The 13,035-nt window shown below is 41.1% G+C and overlaps 1 protein-coding gene across 2 annotated transcripts in view; it reads left to right on the top strand.

Annotated features, from left to right (window-relative positions):
* Positions 1-366: 366 nt before the first annotated feature.
* The window catches only part of pvalb6 (parvalbumin 6), a 15,516-nt gene continuing 2,847 nt past the window's right edge, over positions 367-13,035 (top strand). Inside the window, exons 1-2 of one of the 2 annotated variants that reach the window (XM_084072621.1) lie at positions 367-559; positions 12,082-12,150. In XM_084072621.1, the coding sequence (XP_083928747.1) occupies positions 12,090-12,150 (61 nt within the window). In that variant the 5' untranslated portion in view covers positions 367-559; positions 12,082-12,089. The remainder of the gene's footprint in view (positions 560-12,081; positions 12,151-13,035) is intronic. The other variant, XM_084072620.1, reaches the window with a different exon arrangement.

The raw sequence follows: 13,035 nt of genomic DNA, 5'->3' as shown, positions 1-13,035 counted from the left end.
TAAAGGCTATGACACCTGTGAGAAGGTGTCAGATTTCAAACTCTTTTCAAACTCTTTTAGTGTGTTGTAGATGTGAGAGGGTGGCATACTTTAGACTTTTCAAAGTAATTTAGTGTACGGATAAGGCATAAGATGAGCAGCTTGACAGCGTCAATCATGAGCAGAGCCCCCCATCAGACGAGTACTCGCAGGAAGACTGGAGTGAGGGCTTAGAATTGCTTGCATCCCTAGTAGCAAACTCAAATGGGTGGAAGGAGGGAGGGTGCGATAAGACAGAAGAAGGGGAGGGGATGTGAGAAAGAGAGTAAGGAGCATAGGAAAGGATTCAGGACTGGAATGACAGCTTGAATATTAATAGTAAAGTTTGATTAGCCAGAGTGCTGCGGGGGAAAGCAATACGACCTTCACAGCCCTCCATTACTGCCCCACGCTGGACGGGGTTCCCATTTTCATCCTAAAATAGTCGACCAGGAGGCGTATAAAACAGAAAGAGCAGAGGCTCTTTACCTCACCTCCCTCCAGCACCAACACGGCCCCCTTTATCGCCTCAGCACCCCAGGTAAGAGCATTCCAAGTGTGAGAGACGTGTTTTTTAAGATACAATATATACAGTAAACTGGCTGAAATAATTTTAAGAGAGGGGGACGTTTGTAAGATGTGATGACAAAGTTTAGGTTAAATGTGTCTGTGAATAACCTGCCTGTTTCGGAGAATAACTTACTTTGGGAATAGGCTGCAACTCTCTGGCTGGGATGCTCTGCGGTCATTTTAGTTCTGGGCCAATTTCTCCAGCTGTCCGCATGTATGGTGATTAACAGTGTTAACAGATATGCTAAGGAATACAAGTTTATTAGGCCTACTCTTAATACTAGACGTGTGAATAGAAACTGTTGTTCAACTTCATACCACAATAACTCAATGGCAAGCATTATAGGAATACTGTATAAAATAACATCTTCCAAAACATATAGTTGTTGTGATAAAACTTCTTTTCAGCTCAGGAACACGTGTATTTCTTGCAAATTGATTGGAGAGCATCAATTTTCGCACCACAATCACAACCACTGTCAGCCGCAACTAATAAGGAAGCGGTTGCAGAGAGTTTGAGGCAACGTTAAACGTGGGGAGAAATGCAATTTGCCCTTACAGCCTTTCTCTGTGGAGTGAGATTAGATTAAGATACAGGGGCAAGGACCATCAACAAGGTAATTGCTTTCCGATAGCAAGGGTTTGCCAAAGAAATAACATGCAAAGGTGAAATTTAGCTGTTAGTCGTTACTTGTTGTGATATTCTTCAAGGTCGAATCTTAATTATACGTAATGGCAGTTGACTTTAGTATCCCGGCCTACGCCAAACCAGTGCACTGCCAAGCCTTTCAACTTACGCTGAGAAAGTGGGAGGAATGCTAAATGATGCCAAAATGCTGATGCAGTGAAAAGCATATTTTGTCCAAAGTCCCTCTTGAGACAGTACCCCTGGCTGATTACGATTCTGTCAGTGATCGCTGTAGGAAGGATAAAAACGTTGCATTTTCAAGCACTCAGACTCCATGAATATTCATAGAGACAGCGAAACTGCTTTACTGGATGCGGTCCCTGTTAATTAAAGAAGATGCATTGTTTTGTTTGGGGGAGTGTCACAATGAAATATGTATGACTGTTAGGACCCTAATGTTGATGCTATAAATGCAAATGGAGGATTTAATGGAATTTATGTCTTAATTTAGTTTGATATTTTATGCTAATGTGATGCATTCTGATTGCGTATTGACATGTGTGGCATTTGTTTAGGATTACTGTTGCCCCACATGGGTGGGCACTTACTTACAGTACATTAGTGACTTCACTGGATTATGGCTCATTGTGTAAGAGTGGAAACAGGGAATTCTGTCTCTTTTCAGGGACCATTAACTCAGCTCTCCTGGAAGAGAAGTCTCTTTTGGCACCCATGTGGCTGTTTTTAAACTCAATTACGATAATGGATATTTATGCTTTACACTAAGTTACTTCCTCTCAGTACCTAAACAACATATTTTATATTGCTACGTATGTTTTTAGAACAAGACAAATGTAATTGGGTACTTCTAATGCCAAACAGCTACAATTTTACTGTTATAAAAATATAATGTAGGCAAACCCATGATGAATAAGCAATACAGCCTTGCACTATTATCTACAAATCATGCATACCGCTATTCTTCTCTCTCATAAAAATATAAGAGAATTTGTATTGCTACCACTTAAATACTACTCTTGGTCTGCTCCTTTTGTTTTTTTTACCAACAAAATTGTCTTTGCCGAAAATTGCCGCTCTACAAACTCTCAACACGTCACAACACACTGTGAGCTATTTTCGCTGAATGTTCGGCATCCAGAATGGGGAAGCTAGGGTTGATGAGGTTAACCAAGTGAAAAGACATAGTTTCTAGTTTCTAAACATCCACATGTGCTGAGCATGAACGTAACACCGCTGAAAGCCTTTATTTCCTATGGCTTGCATGCTCCAGTGAGGATGGAGAAAGAGGCTCTTTAGCCGATGTGGACTATTTCACCTAAAAGCGTTGTCTCTGAGTATAGACTCATTCACCACACGACCACACATTACCACCATCTACGACGTGGCCTGGGAGTGTTGGACTCTAAATAACCCCAAGATATGTTGTGTGGGAGGGTCACACACACACACACACACACACACACACACACACACACACACACACACACACACACACACACACTGTTGTGGTCAAGCTGTAACTGTTTGGCTAGGCTATTCTGTCCTCCACCTGCCAGGAGATTATATGTTGGACTTTTGGTGATAACAGCCAGATGATCCCCACTGCTCACCCTCACGGCTGTTATTATGGCCTTTACTTTGTGGTACTGTGCTTCTGCCACTGCTCTAGCATTGTGTGTGTGTGTGTGTGTGTGTGTGTGTGTGTGTGTGTGTGTGTGTGTGTGTGTGTGTGTGTGTGTGTGTAGACAGGATTGATGTTTACTTGGTATCCTAGTTACTTTGATGCACTAAATTGTCTTCTTTGCACTCTACTTACCATTTACCATCATTTGGTGACTAGGTTTCATACCATTTACTCTGATCTTATACTTGCAAGCCATTCTGGATAAGAGTGTCTGCTAAATGCCTAAATTGCAAATTGTGCATGATATATTGTTTGTAATGAATGCAAGCATAAATGTGTGTGTATTAACATGTGTGTGTGCATGCAAACTTGTGTTACCTGTGTTCCACGTGGGGTTGTTTGATGGGCATCCTCATTGTCCTTGACAGCCATAGCAACAGTTCTGTCAAATTGATAAACATCTATATAAAAATACACACGAATAGGCGCCTTTTGAAACAGACAATAAAAACACTCAAGATCACAATGGCAACTGAGATAGCACCGTTTGTTATCAACAGAATAAAAATCATTGAGGTCTCTATGAGTCAACACAACAAAATGTGTTTGACTCAGATGTTAGAATAATAACATCTAGCATTTCCGTTGCAAGTCTAGTGAGGTAGCTTTTTTATTTTGTCCTTGCAGGGCTACGGGTGGAATGCATATGTTTGTGTAACAAGGTGGGAATTGCACCCTAGGAAATAGTTACTAATAATACTAAAACTGATATAAATGATATGGTTGACAAGTGCACCTGGTTACACATTATGACTCCCCACCTGTTAAATGATCAAGCTGGTACTTGTCAAGTACAATAGTACTTTTTTGGTATAACAATCATACTGCAATGATGCAGAGATCACTGCAATGAGAACGACACCTATTTAATTCAGTGTGTGCAACAGGGCACTGATGGACATTGCATTACAGCGGAAAGGCTACCTGCAATAAGCAGTTAGCTCTCCCAACACAACTAAACATCTTGTTCACAAGAGTGTGGTGGGATTATCCGTCAATGTGGAAGAGACTGTGGTAGCACGAAGGCTCAAATAACAAAGCCAATTGTGAAGTTCACATATCCAAAACATAGCAAACAAGCATTCAAAAAATAGTGAGGCTGGAGAAACATACCTGCACCATAGCTCTGTTACCTGCACTAGCATTTGATGTTGAAATGAGAACACGCAGTCGAAATGGGGTGCAGTGGAGGCAAAAGATACGCTTGCCTAAAGGCAATCTGGGAAACCAGAGCTAACTGCAAAGGAAAAACAGCGACCTCTGCTGTTTGTGACTTATGTCAGTTAACATAGTGCAGAATCTGTTCTTGAGAGATTAGCCTAAAGGTGATATTTCCTGCTGCATTTATACAGCATAACCTTTTTCATAGCAGCCACAATGTCATGAAATAGTGGGGTAAACACAGGTGTTATCAATACTACTAATTAAGGTTCTGTTCCGTTCAGGTCAAACAGAGTCAGGGTGATGCTATTGCGCATGTTGGCTCATTGTTCTGTTATGTGTGGTTCTAAAATATCAAAGAAAGTAAAAAGCGTTCACAAAGATGACTTATTAAATAATTAACCATTTCCAATTAGCAGAAATGCATGAAATGTTAATACTAAGCAGCATGCAAACAATATTGTCTTGGATAATCAAGCAAAGTGGTTGAATAAAACATTTGAAGCATACATTGAAAAGGTGATTGAATGCATTTTCTACATAAACAGAAACATGTCCACAGCAATTTCAACTAAATTGTAAAAAATAATAATGATATAGCATCACAAACAATGGTACTTACAGTTGCATGCACACTAACAAAAATAGTCCAAGAGAAAAACAAACACTGAACCAATGAATGATGCACAGCAGCAGGCACTAATTGACCACACCTGGCTTCTGGGTCCTAAGTCCTAACTCCAAGTGTTACATAAATTAGGTAGCAAATGAAATTACCTGACTCAAAATGCTACTGACATGAATTAAGCATTGAACACAAATATCTGTCTAAAAATAATTAGCCTAGGGTCAAGACTGTTATAGATTTATTTTATTGAGTGTGACATTTGCATATGTCACACTCAATAAAATAAATCTATGACAGTCTTGATCAAAGGCTAGACAATAATTATTAACAAATAGTTTGAGGGCAATATTTACTGTCCTTTTGTACACTAACCAACGTATTCTTTGGGAGCGTTCTGGACTTTATCTCCATCTTCTGAATACAAAATAATCAGAATAGAGTACCAAAGTCCTGACGTCACTCCCACTACCCCTGGGTCGCGGCGTAATTTTTTTTTATTGGAATTCTCATAGGCAAATCTTAGATCGCATCATATAAGAACTGTGTTCCAAAAATAAACAAACTACCCTGGCAACTACCCTGTCTGTGTTTGGAGAAATAAAAAAAAGTTTGTACACATTTTGTATACATTTTTCACCGTCAGTTGATGCTTCATACTGTATCCATATGAGTAAAATAGCTGGGGTGGTTTGTTTATTTTTGGAACACATATGACGCGAAGACTCCCCTTTGGAAATTCCAATACAAAACATAACACTGTGACATACTTTGGCGCTCTATGGTAAAATATCCGTCCTTAAAGGATCTACACCATGAATTAAAAAAATAAAAATAATATTTAATATTATTGTTTATGTGCCTGAAACGTTTTTCAAAAGGTTTGAGCCTAAATCAAGCCTCAGATATACTCATTCCAACTAACTTCTCTCTGGCTTATAAAGCACTTTCACCTGCAATACCACATTGTCCTTATTTGGCACATGGCGCTATTGAGCCAGTTTCTAGGGATTATACAAAGTAGGTATCGCTTGTGACCTCACGGGCAAATCAGTTGGCCTGTTTTGAGACAATGCTACTGTATGTGACTAGCAGGCTAATTTTAAGTAACATGGGGCTATGATACAGTACTTGAATGAGTTTCATCCATAGACATTAGCTAAAAGTAGCCAATATTACATAAGCTTGCCAACTTTACAAATGAATGCTAAATAAATGTGCTGTTATGGTACCCTACAATAAGCCTGGATAAACAAATTATACTGCCAAATGGTCGAGCCTAAATTAATTGCCTGGAAAAAGTCCTGTTAAAAATTGCCTGAGGATTTGGATTTCTACAATAGAAGTTTCAAACAATTGTGCTATGCTTGTTTGTCATGTTTTTCAGAAGATAAACAATTATACCAAATCAATTGCCTCTGTCTTTTTAGCTGGGACAGTGGCTTATCCTTTAGAAGCCAGGACCTGAAGAAGAGCTTGTTCAAATGTTTTCATCAGGGCCTGAGCTTCTACTGTAGCACGGTAGCACTTTTAACAATCCTCCCTGACATTAAAGTGCATTATATGGCCACAATATAGCATCCCTAAATGTGATCAAAATGACCTTTCTCATTCAGTCATTTGCTTGAGCTGTTCTATGTACACAATAGTGTAATATTTTATTCAGCAGATTCGTCATTCTGCATCAAAAGCAAAGACTGTTAACAATTTCTTTGTAATGTGAAGAAAAATAAATACAAAAGCAATCCCAATATTGCTTATGTGAGTTTAAATTTTGAAGAACACAATACCCACGGGGTGTATGGATCCAAAAAGAATGATTCTGCAAAAATGGTTCTCGCCATTTAATTGCTCGGCGAAATATGGAGACACAACAAGGAGAACTCCTCTTATGACACAATCACTAATCTGTAGACAGCTCAATCCTTAATTCACAAACTGTGAGTATGAGGTGACATTGGAGTCATAATAGCAAGGCCACATATCCATAGGAGCATCTACAGTATACTGTATCTGTCTGTTATTTCTCCCTTTTATCACTTGCTTTCTGTCTCACCCACCCTCATATGAATACATCTCTTTCCTTTATTCAGTCAGATGAAAACTAACATGTTGGCAACAAGCATGATAAAACAAGTGTGGCTGGCTCAAGTTTCTTGAGCCGCAAGTGGATTCTCCCTTAAGCCCTCCATCTCCTCATCAGTTGCCAGTTGCTACTCTCTCTCTCACACTCTCTCACACACACACACCCACCCACCCACACACACACACACACACACACACACACACACACACACACACACACACACACACACACACACACACACACACACACACACACACACACACACACACACACACACGCAGCTGTTGTTGCGGTCAGACACGGGTAGAGGTGGTTCTATGGTCCAGTCCAAGAGATAGCCATGAGGGCAGCGTGACTTAGCACACAGGGAAAACGGCTCCCAAAGCCAGAAGGTCAATCAAGTGTGTGTACAGTGCAGCAAAGAGCTACAGTAGAATCCAATATCCTCATGAAAATGCTATATTTATTCCTCGTAGTTCGCTGCTAGTAGTGCTACTTGAACACAGACCAATTTCTAACCTTGTGTGACTAAGCCAGCCTGGTGAATGGTCAACCTTCCTGAATAATACATTTTCATGGAGAAAGAAAGGCCCCTTGGATGACATTAATGATACAGAATTTAGGTACTGTATAGTGTGATGTATTCTGACTAGGAAGATACTGTAGCCAGATTGAAGGGGTAGATACTAGCATACCCAAGGAGATAAGGATGTGTATTTGTTAGACATGAATGGGGTTAGAAATAAAGCAAGCACAGCAATAGAATGGACTAACAGATGACAGTAAATAACACATACTGTATGGAGCGAATAGTGCCATTGATACAGTTCTGTACAGATAACCTTGGCAGAGTTAGGTTTATGCTTGTGTGATGATAACTTTTAATCCAGTTAGGGATTTAAAGAAGCAAACAACTTAACTGCAGCGTGTGCTGCAGTTAAGCACACGCTGCACACACACACACACACACACACACACACACACACACACACACACACACACACACACACACACACACACACACACACACACACACACACACACACACACACACACACACACACACACGGTTCTCTATTCTGTGCTATTTTCTTATCCCATGGAACTTGTCAATGTGTATCTCTAACAGCTAGCATGATGAAAAAAAAAACAGATATCAACAATGTACTGAACATCCATGTACAGTCTTTGTCTATGAAATGTGTCAATAAAATCCTGAGCAGAGACAATTATCTTGGCAACTGTCACAGCTGTCTGTGACCTCTGTTCTCATTTATTTGATAGACAGTAGTGAATGTATGCTAACACCATCCACATTATCCTACTGTATAGGACCTACAGCATTAACATTGACTTCTGAAATCCAGTGATGCAAGACCTTATGCTTTCAATCATGAACAATTATGGTGTGATACTTTGCGGTTTTCAACCTGCTACAGTACATGGCGATATAATGAAGTATAAATTAGGCTTGAGACATAGTACTAAAACTACCACTGATCGGACTTAAGGATGAATTACAGTAAATCCATTTAGCTAATATTTCAGTTGGAATTTCAAAATAAAGTCCCTTACAAATACAATAACTGTTCATCTGAAACATATAGCCAGAAGGAAAAACAACACAGAAATAACAGGGAATGTCTTTCATGTTATTGCTTTGGGCCCAAAACTCCCTATACTGCAAACCAGAAAACAACAACAACTCAACAATGAGCTTTTATGCTTTCATTTAAGCCTTTGATTCTGGGTTGACATCATAGAGGTTCACTGAGCGAACATCAATCATATTGTTGCTGTCTGGCAGAGACTTTGTATCTCCATATTTCACTTTTCTTTTTTTCATAAATGTGCACATGTACATTACTTTACTGTGCATGTGTTGGCACCTAAATGTATTTTTTTATGCTTTGTAGAGTCAGGTCGATGCTTGTGAAAACAAAAATGTTCCCTATAACGAAATGCTCAAAATAGGCACGCCAGGTTGATTAAGTCTGTCTGCCAATGAAAAGTATTAACAATAGCTTGTGACTAAATAGAGTACAGAATTCCTGACGTCACTCACTCATCCCCAGGTTCGTAAAGTAATTTCGCTATGGAGAATAACATTGGGTCATCATAGAATCGTCTCATATAAGAATTGTGGTCCAAAAATAAACAAACTGTCTCGGCGATATTGTCAGGGAGGAGGTTCTGTATCGTTTATGATAGTCAGTCACTTATATTTGATACAGTCTGTTTCTGGCGAAAATGTAACTAATTCGGCGGAAGTAACATTATCGTTTTCTCACCGTCAGTTGATGCTTCATATCCATAAGAGTAAAACCGCCGGGGTCATTTGTTTATTTTTGGAACACAGTTCTTATTTGATGCGATATTAAATACGTCTATGGGATTCAGAATGGGGGTGGAAAACCGCGAACCAGGTAGACAAACCAAGGATGTGTAAATTACGTCAGACTTCGGTGCTCTTGGATCCATTGGAACACAAATAATTTGAGCAATTTCCTGAAAAGTAACAGATTTGGACATACAGGGTTTCTGCCCGACAGCTACGTTATCCTCCTCATTCCACAGCAAATTGTTTCTGTCCCCCCAGATGGCTTTGTGGTGGAGGTCACAGAATGCAGGCCAATCCCTTGTAATGATAAGAGAATGGAGTGTGTGGCCACATTATCCAGTATTGATCTAACTGTGCAGCAGTATGTTTTTGTGTTAGATAACGCTAGTATCTGTAGGAGCATGCATCAGTAACTCGCAGTACAACAGTGACTTTTGTTTGACTGTGCGAGAGTAAACCAACGCCGAACTAAGCTGATGTGTCTGTTTTCACTAAACGTTATCGCATTTTGTCTAACTGACCAGCATTGTGTATCCTCAAACTTTCTAAAAACTTAAATTTAAGCTAAATGTGTTTATAGCTATAATCTTGCTTGCAATTTACTGTAGATGATTTCAAAGACAGATATTTTCCTGGCTATATAGGCAGTATCGACGTTAACGAACCCTATACCTAACCCTCACCCTAACCCTAACCGCACGCGGAAGCCACTAGTCGGAGTGGCGAGATGTCGGCATGGAAGACGGTTACCAGTAATACCATGATGTGCCGCATCACAAAAGAACCAATTTGACCTTGGTGTGATCCAAACCCTCAACTCTATTTTGCCAGATGTGTTGTACAAAATAATACTTGGCACATGTAATGTTGTACTCCAGTAAAGTAAAAGTACTGTACCTCAAAATTGTACTTAAGTACAGTACTTGAGTAAATGTACTTAGGTACTTTACACCACTGACAAGATGAGATGCCAGGCTACTTAGCACCTACACTATGTATACACGTTTGTGTGTATATACCGTACTGTATATGTTCATGTGGTATGTATGGTCATGCGACTTCTGTGTGTGTGCACACGCGTCTGTGTGTGTGTATGTGTGTGCTGTGTGCGTATGTATGTGTGTGTGTGTGTGTGTGTGTGTGTGTGTGTGTGTGTGTGTGTGTGTGTGTGTGTGTGTGTGTGTGTGTGTGTGTGTGTGTGTGTGTGTGTGTGTGTGTGTGTGTGTGTGTGTGTGTGTGTGTGTGTGCATATCCTGCAGTTCTGGAGTGAATTGGATTCTGGAGTAAACTATCCTCGGACCACAGTCGTATAAATACTCTTGCAGGATATCAGAATACAGGATATTATAATCCATGTGCCATTCATCCCTTCAACACCCCACGTCTCCAGAGTCGTCTTTGAATACTGTACATCATTGTAACTTGTGTGTGTGTGTATGCGCGAGCGCATGTGTGTTTATCGCACATACAGTAGTGTATGCGTTTGCCTGCAATAGCAGCAGCAGCAGCAGTGGGGGTATGTGTACGTCGAGGTTGCCCAAGGTGACGATTTCACAAGCAGCGATCGTGTTCTCTAGTCATAATTACGCAGAGTGAGAGCCAAGGGGCTGCGGTTCACCCCTATCGCCTTTCAAAGTGTGAGACACAAGGATCGCCCCCGGTGCCTGCAGGGGTGCTTGTGGCCAGTTAGTTGCGTTCTCCCCCTGTGGTATTTGGAACACGGCAGGCCGGCCGAGATGTCCTGCTAAACTCCTGCTGACTGGGCCTGCTGGCCATTCGCCACGCGTTCCCTCGTAGCGCTGCTCTGATGAAACGGAGTGCAGCATTCCTCCTCCTCCCTCCATCCCATTTAACCGCTTTAACCACAAACAGCCCATCTACAGGCTCACAACGTGTCATACTGCGACGAATTGTGAGCTTGTAGAACAGCTACTTTTGAAAAAAAGAAATCTAAATTGTTCTATTTTTTGGTGAGCCTATGATGGCATGCCCAAAATCGGGATGCCAGACTCCTGCTGCCTCTTTTTATCCATTTGCTACAGTACATCATTCCCATGTCTTCCCTCCCACACCTTTCTCCCTCTCTCCCTCATTTTCCTTAATTCCTCTCTCCCCCAATCCGTCCCTCTACCCCCAACCCCTCCGCACACCTTAACCTCTCCTCTTTCATCCGTCCTCCCTGCTTTCTGTCATCCTGCCACCCCCCCAACCTTCCATTTATGATTATGTTTGATTCGTTCTCTCCACCATGGTTTATGACACTTCACTGATAGGACAGAAATGAAATGGAGAGAGCAACCCGCAATACCTAGCTGCTGCCGTGACCAAACGTGCTTTCCTGCCTGCCTCTCTCCGTCTCTAGCTCTGCTTACTCGTGCCGCTCTCCATCCTTCGCTTCATCCCTTCCTCCTTCTACCGTTCACTGCTGTTCATCCCTCCCGTGGGCTCCATCTGCCTATCTTCCACTGGAAAGTCTTCCCTTTCCTCCTGGCCTCCCTCCCTCCCTCTCTCTCCCACCTTCCCCATCGTGGCTAATTCATTCCTCTTATCTCTCTTCACCTCCATCTGGCTTGTCCTCGTTTTCCTGCTCCATTTCTGAGTGCTGTAATGTGAGAGTGTTGCTGTGTTCCCTCACTGCTCTCTGATGACCTGGTTTTTAACCTTGTCCCCCTCTCTTCCCTTGTCTTGTCGTTTTGTCCTTATGTCTCTCTCTCCGTCTCGTTCTCTATCTTCATCTCCCTCCCTGTCTACGTCCCTCTCCCTCCTCTCATTATCTAGCTCTGTCTTTCTAACGCAGATCAGTTGAGTTCAATGTGTTGTATTGGTACGCAAGTTTAGAAAACAGAAAATATGCAATTAATTGCTAATTGCTCTCTTTCTTTCTTTCTCTATCTATCTCTCTCTCTCTCTCTCTCTCTCTCTCCACTTCTTCCCCTGTATTTTCAAGCAGCCAAGATGTCAATGAACAGCATCCTCAACGCTGACGACATCAAGAAAGCCTTAGATGCATTCGCAGGTAACGTGCTTTTCCAAATGCTGAACAATAACAGGACTCTAGGATCTCAGAGTGTACAACAAACACCTCTTACTGTGCGGGATTGGAGGTTGGATGATTGCTCTTTAAACACGTAAACAGCAGCATCTGAATTCTGGGGAAAACTCTTGCAGAAAATAGCTCATCTACAAGCTCACAAGGTGTCACGCTGCAACGCGTTATGAGCTTGTAGATCGACTATTTTCAGCAAAGATAATTGAATGCACCGCAAAAACTGAAAGATCACTATAGTATAGCGCCCTGAGGGACCCCAGTCAACCAAGTATAGGCTTTAAGTGGTTAATGTCAACACCAGTGTCACGAGTGTTCTTTTAACTCTGGTGTACAAGTGGAAACAAATGGAGTGTTCCTTTTGTACACTCTCTACATTACAGATACTTACGTTTCCATCTGTACTCTCTGAGTTAAATTACGAAAATCATTTTGTCCAGCATTTACACCATCTCCTTCATTATTATGTAAGACACGGATGGGAGTTTATATTATCCAACAATGACCACCTCATTGTACGTTTATTACACAGCCACTACGAACAAAACAGATTAGATAATTAAACAGATTATACAGATATTTTATTAGCGTACAAGCTTCCATAAAATAACAATAAAAATTGTAAAACAGCATAAGCGTATCAACTGTACTGTATGGCAGTTGATACGCTTACAGTAATAATATGTGTGTGTGTGTGTGTGTGTGTGTGTGTGTGTGTGTGTGTGTGTGTGTGTGTTATGCCAACAAGGCACAGTCCTGAGGCAGACAACGTTCTCTGAAGTAGAAGCGATGGAACCTCTAGCAAACACATGTCCTAAATCTCTATCCCTCGTGCTTTTAGAAAACTGCTAATTA

This window comes from Gymnoscopelus microlampas, assembly GCF_963454915.1.
Source record: "Gymnoscopelus microlampas genome assembly, chromosome: 11".
In the NCBI taxonomy this organism is placed as follows: Eukaryota; Metazoa; Chordata; class Actinopteri; order Myctophiformes; family Myctophidae; genus Gymnoscopelus; species Gymnoscopelus microlampas.
The sequence above is the reverse complement of the archived record's forward strand: the minus strand, read 5'-3'. Positions and strand labels throughout refer to the sequence as shown.